General features: G+C 41.6%; 1 protein-coding gene and 1 long non-coding RNA gene across 5 annotated transcripts; both read right to left on the bottom strand.

The window, feature by feature from the left end:
- Positions 1 to 35: 35 nt before the first annotated feature.
- LOC131229860 (pentatricopeptide repeat-containing protein At5g66631-like) lies at positions 36 to 16069 on the bottom strand. Of its 4 annotated transcripts, XR_009163630.1 has the most exons (3): positions 14026 to 16069; positions 3639 to 3695; positions 3184 to 3543 (listed from the first exon to the last, which is right to left on the bottom strand). XR_009163630.1 is itself a non-coding variant. In XM_058225900.1 (2 exons), the coding sequence occupies exon 2, from the start codon at positions 2448 to 2450 to the stop codon at positions 324 to 326; it is 2127 nt and encodes a 708-aa protein (XP_058081883.1). In that variant the 5' UTR covers positions 2451 to 3543; positions 3639 to 3701; the 3' UTR covers positions 36 to 323. The 4 variants fall into 4 exon arrangements, 3 of the variants coding, with proteins under 3 accessions (XP_058081883.1, XP_058081884.1, XP_058081885.1); XM_058225900.1 differs by lacking the exon at positions 14026 to 16069 and having other exon boundaries at positions 36 to 3543; positions 3639 to 3701; XM_058225901.1 differs by lacking the exon at positions 3639 to 3695.
- LOC131229864 (uncharacterized) lies at positions 4007 to 6033 on the bottom strand. The gene is made up of 2 exons (XR_009163631.1): positions 4323 to 6033; positions 4007 to 4268 (listed from the first exon to the last, which is right to left on the bottom strand). It is a non-coding gene; the product is annotated as an uncharacterized LOC131229864 (long non-coding RNA).
- Positions 16070 to 17023: the final 954 nt, after the last annotated feature.

Raw genomic sequence — 17023 nt, 5'->3', positions numbered from 1 at the left:
ATGTGGCAAAGAAACCAAGACCAAGATCAACAACAACCAAGAATCTCAATCGAACATCTATTCAATGATGATAGAGAAGTTTCACCATTCCTGGTGAAGGAAAGATGAAACTTTTGCTTGTTCCATCATTGATCACAGACATTGATTTGCATTCATTGGTAGAACGCCACCACCAAGAGCTCTGAGATTCATTGTCGTTGCAGCTAATCATTTTCAGGTTACCCACATCAAGTTCATATATTTAAGTCATAAACATAGGTTGCTTCCACCCATTATGAGCATGAGAACTGCAACAGTCGATCTCTCCATACCGCTCCACAAAATCAGCGGGCTTTGATTGGGCTGATGATTTCAATGCTTTCCTCCACTTCTTGGCCAGACATCCAAGAACTTTTGAATGCCTCTGTGATCGACTGAGTGAGAACTGAAAGACCAAAAACAATCTCTCCCATACTCGGCCTTGCGGATGGCTTATCCAATGTGCAAGACCTTGCTGTGGCAGCCAAGCTCAGTGCACCATCGATTGGATAAAATCTCTCCAAGCTCGGGTCCATCCATTTCTGTAACCTATCCTCTTTCTTCTCTCCGCATTCTAATATCACCCGTATTTCCCTCCACGACATCACTATCTCACCATCTTCCCTTGTTTCCATGGCTTTCCTCCCTGAAAGCAACTCTAACAAGAAAATTCCAAAGGAATAAACATCTACTTTCAGCATCATAGCATCTGCGGAGGGTCTGGCCATGGAAAAATTTGCGATCTTGGCCTTGAATCGAGAGTTGAGGAGGATATTGCTAGTCCTGATGTCCCTGTGAACAACGCTCGGTCTTGTATGTTCGTGCATGTATTGAAGTCCATTTGCAACATCCAATGCTATATTCAATCTCTGTCGCCAAGAAAGGAAACTTGAAGAGCTTGAACTTGAGGAAGGCAAAGATTTTGGGTACAACCATTTATCCAACGACCCATTTTCAGCAAATTCATAAACCAAGAAGCAGGTCCCGTCCGTCTCAGTTGAAACACCCGTCAGCTTCACAAGATTCGCATGGTTTACTTTCTGCAATATCTTCAACTCCTCTCTAAAATTTTCTTTGGCCTGCTTTACAGCAAAGAACTCCCCTTTGATTGATGCCCGATAGACCGATCCCCCGATCCTGTACCTCTCATTGAGATTCATTGTTGCTTCCATGATCGTTTTAGTCTCGTAGATGGTCAGCTTGCCTAAATAGACAGAAACTCCAGATAGTAGCTTATCCTGTCCTGTCCTAGGACTTGAAACTTCATCTTTGCTACCTTTCTTCAACTGAATCAGATTGATCGTCTCTAATCGGGATTCCTTGAGATCGACTAATTGGGACTCCTTGAGATCGACAGCCTTCGTTCGGCAGCATTTCCAGTAAATAAAGCCCAACAAAGACCATAAAATCGAAAGAGCTCCCACAGCGCAGATAATAATCACTAGGTCTCGGTGGGATGTGGACTCGTGCTTCTTTTGAACAACCGGAGCGATATAAGGAGGTTGAGATAGGATCGGTAGTTCTGAAACCGGAACCAGCACCGGAAGATACACAGCAGCACTGAAATTCCGGTAGTTATTTTCGGCTTCAACATCAGCAACCAATGCTTTTAGCTTATCACTCAATTCCAAAACCTCATCGCCTGCTTGCCATACGTAAGTAATGAGGAATTTCAGGCCTTTCTCCAGTTGGGTTTTTGTGGGACACTTACAGTATATTGGAAATACCACTTCGTCGCCAACCTGCAACTCGTTAGGATTCAGCGTCGGATTCACAGCTTCCACCACATGATAATCGGTGAGGTTCTCAAACGCATGGATTGAAACAAGGTAGAAGCTGTCGCCGCTCTTGATCTGATAAGTGATGTTGGCAAAGGACTGATTTCCAGTGCAACCACATGATATCGGAACTAGTAAGAGCTGGTCAGGAATAAGCTTAACTTCTTCGGAGACCAGATTACTAGCTCTCGTTATCGACAGTTGACTGACCCCGAACAGATCAGAAACATGCCCGAGATCCAAGAACTCTGGCAGCTGGGCACGGTATACGACATAAGTGTCACATGAGCCAATGGATTCGGATGGGCATGAAAAATCCGTAACATTGGTGGGTGTTGTTTGAGCTGTAGTACAGGAGGTGTGGAAGAAGAGAAGCATGAAAGAGAGAGCTTCAAAAGAAGGGAGAGAGATTGCCATTGTTGGGGGTTGCTTTTTCTCTGTTTCTAAAGCTGAATTTTTATTAAAGGAGGATATTGTCAAGTAAAGGTTAATGAAAACGCTAATGTGTGTTGTTAATGTGGAGCTTTCAACGTAGAGAAGAACCTTTTTTAAAAATATAAAAATTAAAGTCTGAGGGTCGTTTTCTGGGCTTCGGTCGAAATGGTTCTCTTTGTTTTGTCCTCCTTCCAAGAGATGCCATGCATTTACCTGCATTGTCGTGACTTGGCTTGGATTATTTTAAAGTGATATCCATTTTCTTATGTTTTGTTAATCTTCCATGCATGTATCTCCTGATATAGTGTGGCATATGCACCAGAATGTCCTTGCACAGCCGCTGATCAACATAAAAGGATGACCGGATAGTGGGACCCTTACCTTTTTCCCCGTGCAAATTTGCTCAGTCGGCCCCAACCTCCCTATCAAATTGTGGGCCTCATTGCTATCTGATGGCAATGATCTATCAAGCTGCAAACCATCGGTTCAGTGGAGCTATGTGCATAACCAGAAAATGAAATGATACCAAACTAACAAATAAAAGAAAATAAAAGAACATGGCATCATCGACGGTATGACTTTTCTTTTGGTTGTCGCTGCATCCGCATTGTATACGGCAAAGGCAGGGTGTTCTGTCAGGAAGCATGCCACAGTATCACATCACGCTCAAGCATGTATAATCATGCACAAGTCATGCTCATCCTCACACATGGACATGTGGATGCAGTAGAATATGCTTGAACTGTATGCATGGGCACATTGGCATGAACATGTGCATTGGTGGATGGACATGCAGCCTGCACACATGTATGCATTTATATAATAATCATTTGTCATGCTCGCACGGGCAAACATGCATGAACACTGTAAAAATACAGCAGGCATTAAAATGCAATATATACCGCAAATATGTAACACATACACATAAATGGATAAATGCACACATGCTACATAGACGAATCTGCTCGTAGGTTTAGATTCATAACATTGTTATGATGTTTCAGTTGTAGATATTTTTCACATGAATACAAATCCCATCGCATTTAATCAAAGGTAATATTAAGTAGAGCACACAAAGGCTTTTGTTGATGACTAATCACATCACTTTCTCATGTGATGGACTTATCTCCAGATATCTTAAAGTAAATGCTTGAGTGTTGGAACCAAAGTCAGGTCATGATCTAAACTCGGGCATTATGAGCTCCATTCCCTTCATCCGAATGGTCGAGGTTCTTTAGTTTCTGCATGATCCCTCTTGTCAACCTTGCATGTGCTTGTACTCGGATGAACGATGATGGTGCTGAGTGACAATCTGAAATATAGAGATTGAAGTTCTCAACCACAAAAGATTCCAAATCATTAAAAGAAAAATGCCTTAAAACATTAGTTGTATCAAACATGAGGTACCTTTGCTCCTCAATCATGTATGCCCCATCACATGACATTGGATTGGCCGTCTGTAATCTGCATGCAGCAAGGTCTTTGAACATAAGGATGATTATTCAAAGAGCTTTGCTAAGCCTACATGTGTGTACGAGTCCGCAAGTGCACATGCCACCATATGCCAGCATGGCGGGCAGGTGCAACAACCAATTCTAAACCATCCATCAGAAGGATACCACTACGCAGAGTACCTACCCCAAGATTCAGGTCAGTCTACTAATCAAGTGGGCCACAATTAATTGAACAAATGCATGGCATTAAAAAATAGGCAGAAGTTTTCTAGCCCGTCAACTTCTAATATCATGGCACACCTACTGAATGGACAACCTTCCATCATTGAACAGTAACACCTGGTGAGGTGCACCTGATGGATGGCTTGGATATCATTGAACAGTACCACCACACAGTACCTATCCCAATATTCATGTCGGTCCACTAATCAAGTGGGCCACAATTAATTGAACAAATGCATGGCAGTAAAAATTTGGCAGAAGTTTTCTAACCTGTCAACTTCTAACATCATGGCACATCTACTGAATGGACAACCTTTTATCATTGAACAGTAACACCTGGTGAGGTCCACCTGATGGATGGCTTGGATATTTCAGCTGTCTGCCATGTTGGCATATGTGGTAACATGTGCATTACCAATCGAATTGTGTGAGTTTTTTTTTTCCCTTCTGTTCAGCAATGGTACAGCAGAGCGCACCTTCTGGTAATATAAGTTGTTGATCTGTTGGGCCCCAATGGAATGGGCCATGCCCCAATATCTCTCCTATAAGGTGACCCGAGCCATCCAATCTAAATCAGCAATTCAATCAATGCTCCACATTTAATGGGCTCTAATCAGCAGTTAGCAACTTAGCATGTGTAGAGTTTGTTGGCCTCAGCAACTGCTTGATCAAGCACTGTATGTTTACTTGAATGTATAAAAGTTCTAGGGATTTTTATAGGTTAGTACCTCACTAATTGGGTTTCACAATCTGGGTATTTTTTTAATTGACTTTGCAATGAGGTACTTAATATTTAGTTTTTTTTTTTCCCCCTTCATTCAGGTACCTTCCATCAAATTTCTTTAATGTTTGTTAGTTTAAATGGTTGTTTTTGGTAAATGATGAAACTACATGTATAAAATAACAAGCATGACTGCCATTAAATATCACTAAATCAGCTAGTTAGAACACAATTCCAGAAAGGGCCATTGTTTTCATAAACCATCTAATGTGGGTCCCACTACCTAAACTGTAGAATTTGAGCCATAGATTGCAATTTGTATGGTTTTTGTCATGCAACTCCTCAAAAAACAACAAGATGTCCTTTATGACCTCCCAAAAAAAAAAAAATTTGAAAGAAAGACAGAGAACCCATCCTGACTCGGGTCTTTATCCCTCCCCAGATACTCCACTGCCGTCTTGATTTCCGACTCCAAAAACAGCTTCTCAAGCACCATTGAAACATCAATGGGAATGCTCAGAAAAGACATATCGTCTAACTTCATTCTTAACCATCCCTCATTTGACAACAAATTTTTAAAGTATTCAACCACTTTTCCCACACCTTTTCCTTATCCTCCACCTAAACCCTATCCACCTCAATGCTACTAATCTTGTTACATTTGGCGAGAGCAGTTGCTATATAGTGGAAAAACTAAGTATTTTTATCCCCCTCAAAGCCACGTGGCTTGAGACAACTGCTTCCTCTTAATCTCTTCCTCCATTAGGTGGCTAGAGTAATCCACCCTTAGCTTATTTTGAAGGCCTTTATTTTCCTCTTAAATGACCCCCTACTCCACCATTACATCTAACTCTTGAATTTTACACAATATCTCTTCCGTCTCCAATTCTCTTTTTTCCAAGCACATCCCTCTTCCATTCCCGAAATTTTCGTTTTAACAACTTCAGCTTTTGACTTAGAATAAAACCTATGCATCCTTCCACGGAGAAGGAATTTTCCACTATTCTTTAACAAGACTTGAGAAGCCCACCACCTCTAACCATGAAAGATCAAATCTGAATGGTTTAGGATTCCAATTTTCTTCTTCAACCTCCACACACACACACACACAAAGATATCCATGCCCTAAATACTAGCATCCCATGCCATAAGCACTCCACCGACAGAACCAGACGCGTCAGGGGCCATCCAATCCTAAATTTAACCACCCACAGAGAGTCTAGCAATCTCTTGTCCATTGCTTGAGATTTAGTTTCTTGGAAAGCAATCACTTGCTCTTGCCCTCCTGCCGACATCATGAATTTGAACTCTTTTATCTTTACACCACAGCCCCCTCACGTTCCAACTCAAAATCTTCATTTGGAAACTGACGTAACCCATCGTCCCTTTCTCCCCGACATGACTACTAACTAGGGGTGTACACAAACCAGGCTAGCCCGGTTAACTCGCTCGACTCGGCCCGAAAAAACTCGACTCGGCCCGACCCGGAACTGAGTTCGGGTTAGGACGGGCTAGTTTCTGCAGCCCGAAACTGAGTTTGTGCTGAGTTCGGATACGTCCAAGTTCGGCCCGACTCGGTCCGAAACCCGACTCGACCCGTCCCGACTCACCATACTATATATACCCCTTTTAAAAAAACCCTAGGTCGCTTTCCCCTTTCCCTTTTGAGAAAACGCCCGACCCCAGCTGTCCCCACCAAACCCTCTCCCCTGCTCGCTCTCTCCCTGCCCGACCCCACCAAATCTCTCTCTCTCTCTCTCTCTCTCTCTCTCTCTCTCTCTCTCGTCCGACCAGCAGAGGCCGTCCCCCTCCCTCTGATCGTCCGACCAGCTGCTCGCTCTCTCCCTGCCCGACCCCACCAAATCTCTCTCTCTCTCTCTCTCTCTCTCTCTCTCTAAGCTCTCTCTCTGATCGTCCGACCAGCAGAGGCCGTCCACCTCTCTCTGCTCGTTCGACCACCAGAGGCCATCCGCCTCTCTCTGCTCGTCCGTCCGTCCGACCACCAGAGGTCGTCCGCCTCTCTCTGCTCATCCGTCCGTCCGACCACCAGAGGTCGTCCGCCTCTCTCTGCTCATCCGTCCGTCCAACCACCAGAGGACCTCCGCCTCTCTACTCTTCTTGCCATCCGTCCAGCAAAGCTCGCTCGTCTTTCCGTCCAACCGCAACGAGTGTGATCTCTCTCTCTCTCTCTCTCTCTCTCTCTCTCTCTCTCTCTCTCAGTGTGAATTCCAAATCTCTCTCTTTTTGGTGTTTATGCTCTGAACAACTGTGCTCTCATGATTTTTATGGAAAATCTGAAGTGGGTTTTATTTGGGTAGAGAAGACCTTCAATCGTTCTTTGTTCTAGTTGCTGTTTTGGTGTGAATTTTTTGCATAATAGAATTGTATTGGGTCTCATGGAGTTCTTTATATGATATTATTGTTAAGTTGCTAAATTACGTCTTTGTGTGAAGGAAGTTGGGGAAATTTGTAAATCTATGGCTAGTGAATTAGGGGATATTGGGGTTTTGGGGAAAAAATTGGGTGTGATGATGGGGAAGAATTGGGAAATAAAGAAGGGAAAGAAAGGTAAACAAATCCTAAGGAATGGAAATGGCTTTGATATCAAAACTAACGTAACCAATTTGAAAATAATATATATATTTTTTTGGGATACAAATTTTTTTTCTCTTTCACAAAGATCAAACCACAAATATTGATATCTACTAGTCTAGTAGCAGCTATGCTAGTAGTCTCACATTCTCACTCACTTCTGGCAACGTGTATTATAGTGTTTAGTTAGATTTCATGGTAAGTTTTTCCGTTTGCAAACATGTTCTCATCAAGTTGGACGTTGCATTCACGCAACGTGCATGTTGTCGACTAGTGCCTGTGTGCATGTGTTAGCGTGTCTTCTAGCCAACTATTGGCAGCCACTACAAAAATATTACACTGTTTGGATGATATTTGACCTCAAAATGCTGGTCATCTTTGTTGTAACCACCCATTTTAGAAGCCACAGATTGAATGGTTTGTATCATCTAACAAAAGTATTTCTTTAGAAGTACAAGCAATCCAAAGCAGGTTTCATTGAATAGACAATTCAAATTTATACTTGGACCTATACATATATGAATTGTTTTGTATGTTGTTGCTTGGATGCTTGGGTTCTTCTTATCGGTGTGATTCTTGCATCATTACCTGCAAAGACTTGGCTAGAATAAATTAATAGTCCAGACAGATGTTTGGATGGTCTAACATGTCAAAAGAAATTAATTGCATGGTAAGGCTATAATCCAACTAGTAGTATATAGGGAAGGATCCAATACAATAGTTTTACCATAACCTTATGATACAACTAGTTCCACATGATATAAGAATGAGAGCACTGATACCCCATAGTTCACATTTGTCCTCCATGTTAGTGGTGGTTAAGTTAAAATCGAATCATGGATGCATGGTCTAATTGGGCATGCCACATTGGTTGTTTGGTTATTATTGGTACCCTGTTGTTCACATTGTCCTTCATTTGAATTGGATGCCTCCTAACTGGCCAAGCCGGACCAGTTGGAAATCACGGCCCATGCCAACACAAGTATGGTGCATCCCACAGACAGCACTATTTTTTATGAGAAAATTTCTAGTACCTTGTCATGGTTTTAGATGAGTTTTTTCTCTATTTGAAACAAAATTAGACAAAAGAGTTTTGAAGCCTGTTTTTACTGTTTCAAAGATATTTGATTTCATCTTGATGAATTTGAGCTATGGGGTCCTCTAGTGCGAGTTGATATGATCTTGATGTTTATATACATGTCAGTTGCTATTTAAGATCCTCTATACCAATTGGATGGTAATGGTAACCTTTTGGACTTCTATAAAACTGTGTGGCTTCTACACACTGTACAACTGTAGACACCGTCCATAAGGTTAGTAAATGTTTAGTTCTACTATAATTCAGACACTATTATTTGATTGTTATCTTTTATTACAGGTTTGAGATAATTCAGATAAGTTGATATGCCTTTAGCTTGGCTTCCTTTTGCTTTTAAATAGGACTTCATGTATGAGTATATAGTATATACTAGAAAGCTCCACATGGAATCTTTTATCACAAATGTTTTCTGTTTTTGTTAGTTAGTCTTAATCTATGCTTATACCAATTGCCTATTAGATATATTTTTATTTTTTTGTTCTTGTTGTTGTAGTATAAGATAATCAGTTGCCCATTTGAAGATTTCTATGTTGCCAGACATAGATTGAGTGTGTTCATGGAAGCATAGAAATTCTCAAATTGTCCCTTTTTGGACAGTTCAATGTTGGATAGATAGTAATGTTTTCATTTATTCTAATTTAAATGTACATGCTTGTTTCGGTTCGTCTCTCCTAATTCTCTTTGGATATATTTATTGCATTTACTTCCTCATCAAATATCCACACTTTGTGTGGATAGTTGACGTGTGAATCAAATCCAAGATTAATATATTCTGGAAAGATAAGGGGTGATGCTGCCGAAATTTTGGCGTGGCATTTAAATTGAATAATGAAAGCATTACTATCTATTCAACATTGAATGGGTAACTGATTTAATTATTTTTTATATTTTTGTTGTAGTATAGGATAATCAGTTACCCATTTGAGGATTTCCATGTTACCAGACATATATTGAGTGTGTTCATGGATGCATAGAAATTCTCAAATTGTCCATTTTTGGACAGTTCAATATTGGATAGATATTAATGTTTTCATTTATTCTAATTTAAATGCACATGCTTATTTCGGTTCATCTCTCCTAATTCTCTCTGGATATATTTCTTGCATTTACTTCCTCATCAAATATCCACACTTTGTGTAGATAGTTGACGTGTGAATTAAATCCAAGATTAATATATTCTGGAGAGATAATGGGAGATGCAGCCGAAATTTTGGCGTAGCATTTAAATTAAATAATGAAAGCATTACTATCTATCCAGCATTGAATAGGTAACTGATTTATCCGCTTAAGAAATTCTTTACTAAGGTACAAGGATAAATGAAATTGTTTCATATCTTTAGATATAACTAGTGAGGATGAAGTCCCACCTAACCCTAGTGCCGGTGCCGGTTCGTCAGCCACCTCACCACTTGTTGTTGAGGGAGAGGGGTCTTCAGCTGCAAACAAAGGAAAGAAACGGTCAGCTGTCTGGGATGATTTTGAAGTAGTAGTTAACAATGTCCCCAAGATCAGATGTATGCACTGCAAAAGTCTATATACCAAAAGTGTCGGGGGGTCGACGTCTCATTTAAACAGACATAGACAAAGCTGTGCAAGGAGACCTAGACTTCCACATTCAGGCCAACAATTGCTATCGTTTACAAAGTCCAAAGGATCTGCTTCTAAAGGTACACTTACCACTCATAAGTTTGAAAAAGGGAAACTGAAGGAATAGTTTGCAAAGCTTATTATCATTGATGAGCAGCCATTTAAGATGATAGAGAGTGAAATATTTATGGGATACAGTAAATACCTTAATCCTCAGTTTGAGAAGATCTCCCGTGTTACTGTGAAGAGGGAGTGCATGAAGATGTATGCTAGTGAGAAAATGAAGCTGAAAGCAGTTTTAGATTCGGTTTTAAGGGTAAGTTTGACGTCTGATATGTGGACGGCGCAAAATCAAAGAAAGGGTTACATTTCATTGACTGCTCACTATGTTGATGAAAATTGGAAACTCTGTAAGAGAATATTGAACTTTCACCACCTTCCACCTCCCCATTCCGGTCTGGTTATTTCAGATTGCATTTACAATTGTCTACGAGATTGCGGCATTGAAAAAAAAGTTAGTTCATTAACTTTAAATAATGCTTCGACAAATGACAGTATCATACAATTCTTACGTAACCAGTTCAAGGCAACCGACAGTTTATTTTTTGAGGAAAAAATATTTCATGTTCGGTGTTGTGCACGCATTCTCAACTTAATTGTACAAGAAGGGTTGAGATCAATTGACCAAACTATAGAATGTGAGGAAGAGTGTGAAGTACATAAGAGGCTCGCCGTCAAGATTGAGTATATAAAATGACATCGTCCAACGTTTGAATTTGACGTCTCCAAAAATGTTGAAGCTAGATGTATGCATGCGTTGGAATTCCACTTTTGAGATGTTGGATTCAGCTCTGAAATTGAAACATGCCTTTCCAAAATACGCAACACGTGATAGAACATATGTTTGGTTGCCTACTGATGATGATTGGAGCAAAGCGAAAGAAGTTCACAAAATTTTGAAGGTTTTTTATGACTGTACGAAAATATTTTCTAACAATAAGTTTCCTACAGCAAATATGTTTCTTCCATCTGTGTGGAGGATCAAGGATGCCCTGAAGAAAGCTGCTGATGACGGTCCATTTTTTCTCCAAATCATGACAGGTGGTATGCAAATGAAGTTCAATAAGTACTGGGATGATTGTCATCTGATAATGTCCTTAGCTGTTGTTCTTGATGCTCGGCGCAAGATGAGTTATGTTAAGTATATCTTTACGAGGATTTATCCTACTGAAAAGGCAATATCTGAAACCTCGAAAGTTCGTGACGTAATCGAATCATTGTAGAACGCGTACATAACCACAATGTCCACACCAAGTGCTTCTGAAGTTAGATCACAAGTTGCTTCAAGCTTCGACGATGCTGATTTCATGTCTTTCTTAGAAAAAGAAAATACAGACACAGACACGAAAGAATCAGAGTTAGACATGTATCTCAAAGAGTCAGTCGTACTACGGCAGGATTCAGAGTTTGATGTTTTGGAGTGGTGGAAATTGCGAGTTAGTGAAGGAAAATATCTTACACTATCGACAATGGCACGAGATATTTATCAATTCCTATTTCAACAGTGGCATCGGAATCTGCGTTTAGCACAGGGAGCAGGGTCGTGAGCAAGACTTGCACCAGATACAGTAGAAGCATTAATTTGTACACAAGATTAGTTGCGTCCGAGTCTAGGAGATGATCTTGATGAGGAAGATGAGGAGAATGTGAATGAAGCCGCAACACATGAAACAACAGCAATATGATGGATGTTTGGGATTGATGTTATGATCTTGTTAGTTTATTTGAATTTGTAAATGTTGTAATGGGTACTCTTTTGACTTTCATTTTTATTTATCTGTTATGTTGATGGATGTTATGCAAGCTGCGCAATACATTTCTACATCTGTTTGCTGACTTTTATTTTTATTTATCTGTTATGTTGATGGATGTTATGCAAGCTGCGCAATGCATTTTTACATCTGTTTGTTGACTTTTATTTTTATTTATTAGTTATGTTGACTTTTATTATTTTTTAATCCATAAATTGTTTTTATCTTATGTCGATATTTCATTATTGTTAAAAAGCCTAAAATACTTTTCCAACACAATATGTAGATATGTCTTCAAGCGAACCATCGGTTAACGTTTGGGACTATGGTTCCTTAGTCCATTCTCCAAAGTCTGGAAAGTTCAAGATTTTGTGTAATTTGTGTGGAGCCAAGTTTGTTAACAAAACTAACCGGCTTAGATTATACTTATCCTGTCGGGGTGGAGATGCAAAACCGTGTCCTAAAGCCTCAAAAGAAATCCAAGTTATTTTCCAAGCAATTCTTGATTCAAACAAAAAAGCTTTCACTCCTCAATCCAAACTTTCTGAGACAGAGAAGGAAGTCAAATTATTAGCATTGGAAGAAGAACAATTTCAACTCGCTTTAAAGCGCAGTATGAAAGAGGCTTCTACACATCAGCGATGTCCTCCAAGACCACATGATGTCGAAGCAGGTTCAAGCTGCACAGGTAAAAAGAAAAATAGTAAGAATTCAGCTAAGTTTCTCTCCAGTCTGGGTGCGTTTTACAGGACGTTGGGAACTATGTATAAATCTTCTCACAAAAATAGTTTGAAAAATCTAATTCAAACTATATAAGAGGAGGGCGATAAAAAGTTATCTCTACCTTCTGAAGAGGGAGAGGTGAATGAGTACGTATATGAAGATTTATATAGCAGCTCGGGCTCAGATGAATCTCCTCGACAGTAGTTAGTAGTGTATGACTGTATTCAGTTTGTATAAAATGTTTTATTTTATGCTTTGTCAAATGTATGTAAATGTAATAAAATTATAATATATCCTCTCTCTCATGAACTTGTAAATTGTAATGGGATGCGGATCACCTACCAAAGCCCTTCCCATAAACTTGCCGTAAGATTCGAAACTACTCGAACTCGAAGGTTCGAAACTGGCCCGAACTCACCCGATTGCTGCCGGGCCGGGTTCGGGCTGGAGATGTTGGCCCGGTGACCAGGCCGGGCCGGGTTTGGGCCTGGTGCGGCTGTTGAACGGGCCTGGACGGGCTGAGGCCAGTTCGACTCGGCCCGACCCGTGTACACCCCTACTACTAACTCATAATTAACATCAAAGTTAAGGTGAATTAAGTTTAGTAGAAAGTTTGTTTCATGGAGAATTCTCCTCTTTTCTAGAGGTCGAACACCTAGAGATCACTTGAACATGGTGCCTGAAAGGTGTGGTAAGATCTCTTCTTTGTTCTTTTTTCATGATCTCTGTCTTCCTACAAAATGGCTATCACCATATGCTACCATGATCCCACTAGGCCCATATGATATTAAGAATCGTTATTGATAATATTATTGTCGTCGTTGTCATCATCATCATCATTTAAACCTCATCACAACTAACTGGGTCAGCTACATGAATCCTGTTCCACAATCCCACTCTATTGAAATATCAGATTGTCAAGATTAATGAGAAAAGGCTATATCCAAAGTTTGTCGCAGGCTGCAACCTGATGAACCCTCTACCCGTGCTTGGGATCAGCAATGAGAGTGCAAAACCCCACTAGCAGAGTTAATTATATAAATTATCTGAACACTAAATAATAGTTCTCCCTTTTTCTTTTCTTTTTTTTCTTTTCTTTTTTGAAGATGGACAAGATTTGTTAAGAACTAAGGGGAAGGCCAATGCAGCAAAAGGACGCGAGGCCCCAGAAATAGCTAAATCAAGCACCGTCAGATTAGGGTCACTGATTGAGGGGATAAATAATAGTTCTCATATTGATTAAGAACCAGTACTGCCCAAGAATTAGCTTCCAGGATGTCACATTAACCTAGAACTTTTGTATGTTCGATCCTACGGTGACAACCATGAGGACCATGCACTTAAGTATGATAACAAAATCTATGGACCAAATATGATACACAAACAAATCCTCTGATTTATGAAGAATCTTGACCAAACACCCACAATTTAAGAATGATGAAACAACATGGAAACATACTGGTAAATCATAACTCTGATGTGTTTTCAAGCACAGATCCAAAGAAAGCTAAACCAGGCCAAAGCAGCGCCATTACTTGAATATTTTCATCTGATTTCATGAGAGCTTGGGCAAATGAGAGCTTACCCATTTAAGGAAAATTCTAACCACCTTCCGTCGTGAAGCTATTGGTATAAATATCATAAACTTCCATGAGATCAGCAGAGCTCACAGTCCACACATGGCCAGGCAAAGCAACAGGAAGCCCGTCTTTAACCTCCTCGCTTCTCTTTTCCACATCGGCAGCCTCTCTTAACTTCCCTTCTTTCCAAAGACTTTTCACAAGCAATGCCTTCGTGGCAGCATCCGGCGCCAAAGCTGCATTCCTCATATCCTCAAAAACCCTCAATGCGAGGGCTGCTCTCTCACGCTTGCAGTAAGCCCGGATGAGCATCTGATACATATAAGCATCTGGCTCCAATCCGCTCTGCCTAACCATCGCAAACAGCTGCTGCACTGTCCTTAAATCCCCTTCCAGCGCAAAATGCTGCATCAACCCCGAAAATGTCTGGATATCTGGAAGAACTCCTGACAATACCATCTCTTCGACTAATTCCATTACCTCCGAAGACCTCCTACACTTCACAAAAGTCCTTAACAAGGAAGAATACAACAACCCAAGATTTGATTTTGACACCAACCCACAAACTGAATCAAGTTCCCGGAAGATCCTCAGAGCTGCACCGGCATTCTTAGATACACCATATGAATCGATAACCAATCTAACAGTGCTAAGCGACAGCCGAATTCCCTCTCGTTTGATCTTGGACACAAGCCGATCAGCCAATTCAACATGCCCATGACGAGCAAGGATAACAATCATCCTTGAAACCGTGTAGACATCGTGTGTGAATCCACCAGGCTGGTAAGCGACCCAACAGAAGAACTCCCATGCTGTTTCGGGCTTCTTGAAAGCGCGCAAAAGCTTACAAACCAACCTTCTCGTCCAAACAAATCCTGCATTCTCCAACGCCGACACTTCACTATGGTCCCAGTCACTCAAGGCGCTTGCAAGCGCGCTTGGATCCAACCACGGCTTCAACCGAATTGCATCTGGCCGTCCTTCTACAGCATCATCATCATCATCCTCATCATCATCATTATCGCCATCTTCATCCATGTCTTCACTGTCTCTGCTATTCATACAAAAACTAACATTCGGAATCCTTCCGTCAGGTGAAATCTCAGCCACAAACTCCTCCGTTTCCTTGACAAATCCTGCTTCCCGCATTTGCATCAATACAGACCGAAGATTACAATCCGGCAGAATTCCATCTTCGTGCATCTCTCCCATCAGAATATAAACCGCATCCAACCGTCCAATTTCCAAGAATGCCCCTGCAAGCACCGAATACTGCCTCGACGTCCGCCTGATCCTCATCAACGGCAGCTTCTCAAAAACCTCCATCGCCGAATCAGGCCGCCCCGACTTCACAAGATGCTCGATCATGACCGTGTACGTCCTGGAATTCGGGTTCGCCCCCTCCCCGATCATCGTCAAGAAGATCCGGACCGCTTCTGAATCTCGCCCCGCCTTCGCATAAAGACCCATGATAAGATTATAAGATTCCGTGCACGGGTGCCTCTTTATGCCCGATATCGCGGACCGCATCTCGGTCCAGACACGGACGGCGGATTCGACGTCTCCAGCGGCAGCGTGCCATCGAAGAAGGCACATGGAGGAGAGGCAGGGGATTTTCTGGAATTGGCCGGAATCAACAGCATGGATGAGAGATTGGAGGTCAGCGCAGCGGGCGGCAGAAGCGAGGGTTTTGGCGAGGGCATGGAGGGTATTTTGGGAATATGAGAAATTAGGGAGGGCAGAAAGGGAATGAAAGAGGGAGAGTGCTGAGTCGGGGGAAGGGGCGGAGCGGAGGGCGTGGGTGGCGACGAACGAGTCGGTGATGAGAGGCAGCGAGTCGAGAGGTGAGTTGGATCGTAGATGGAATCGGATCGAGTCGATGAGTCGGGCGCGTTGGAGATAGAGAGCGACTCGGTTGGGTTTGGGAGGAGTTGGAGCGGTGAGTTTGGTGGGTGAAAGGAAGCTAGTCGACTTCTTCGCCAGCCTTTTCATTTCTCACTGCAAATATCGCGCTGTGGCGGTTTTCCATTTCTCGTTGGGAGAGAGAGGGAGGGAGAGGATTATATGGTCTATCTTTCGGATCCTCAGTTGGTACAAGTTGGGTCCATTTGATGATCCTGACCGTTGATCTAATGGGTCCCTCCATGGATGGGAAATGTATCAAAATTCTTCCACATCGAGCCATCCTAACACCTTTTAACCAGTGGCCTGAAAATAGGTGGCTGGTAAAGAAGGGCGCGGATTCGGTGTTACCCGGGTAACAGCTTAGTGGGTGTTACCCTTACCGTAGGGCCCACCTGGATGATATATTGTATATCGACTCCGTCCATCCGTTTTTTCAGCCCATTTTGGGACAAGATTTCAAGAATTAAGCATCTCAAATCCCAGGTGGAGCACACCGAAAGAAACAATGATGATTGAAGGCTCGACGTTAAAAACTTCCAAAGGCCCACCGTAAGAATATATCCGCTGGTGGCAAGAAAGCTATGTATATAAAACAAATATCTTTTTTCCTTGATTTTAATGTTGTCTACAAGGTGGTTGATGAGATACCTGTAAACAGCAGCTGCTGATTTAAATACAGTAAAAAATTGAAAAAAATTTGAAAGTGCACTGGATATGTTTGTGAAAATACTACACAGGCTTGATCTTAACTGCACAGGCTTGATCTTAACTTAAACTTGGCTTGAACTGGCCCTGGCTGCTGACCATACTGCGCCAAGTTCGAGCTGGGGTCAGCTAGAGGCGGAGCTGAGTTGAGCTGTGCTATGTCAAGCTCGACTCGTGTACACCTCTACCTGCATGTGGCAATGCGTAAAATATGATGGCCAAGCAGATCCGACGAACCGAACCATCTAATTGATGGACATTTGCCCTTAAAAATGTGGGCTCTCTAGAGAAATGTCGGCTCTCTCGATTCTCTCTTCAACCATTTTGAGGTTTTTAGAACCTAGCCAACCAAATCTACCAAACTTGCTAACCCTTCTTTTTTCTTTTATTTAT

The sequence above is a fragment of the Magnolia sinica genome, chromosome 16 (genome assembly GCF_029962835.1).
Source record: "Magnolia sinica isolate HGM2019 chromosome 16, MsV1, whole genome shotgun sequence".
Lineage (NCBI taxonomy): Eukaryota > Viridiplantae > Streptophyta > Magnoliopsida > Magnoliales > Magnoliaceae > Magnolia > Magnolia sinica.
This window is presented reverse-complemented; position numbering and strand designations above follow the sequence as displayed.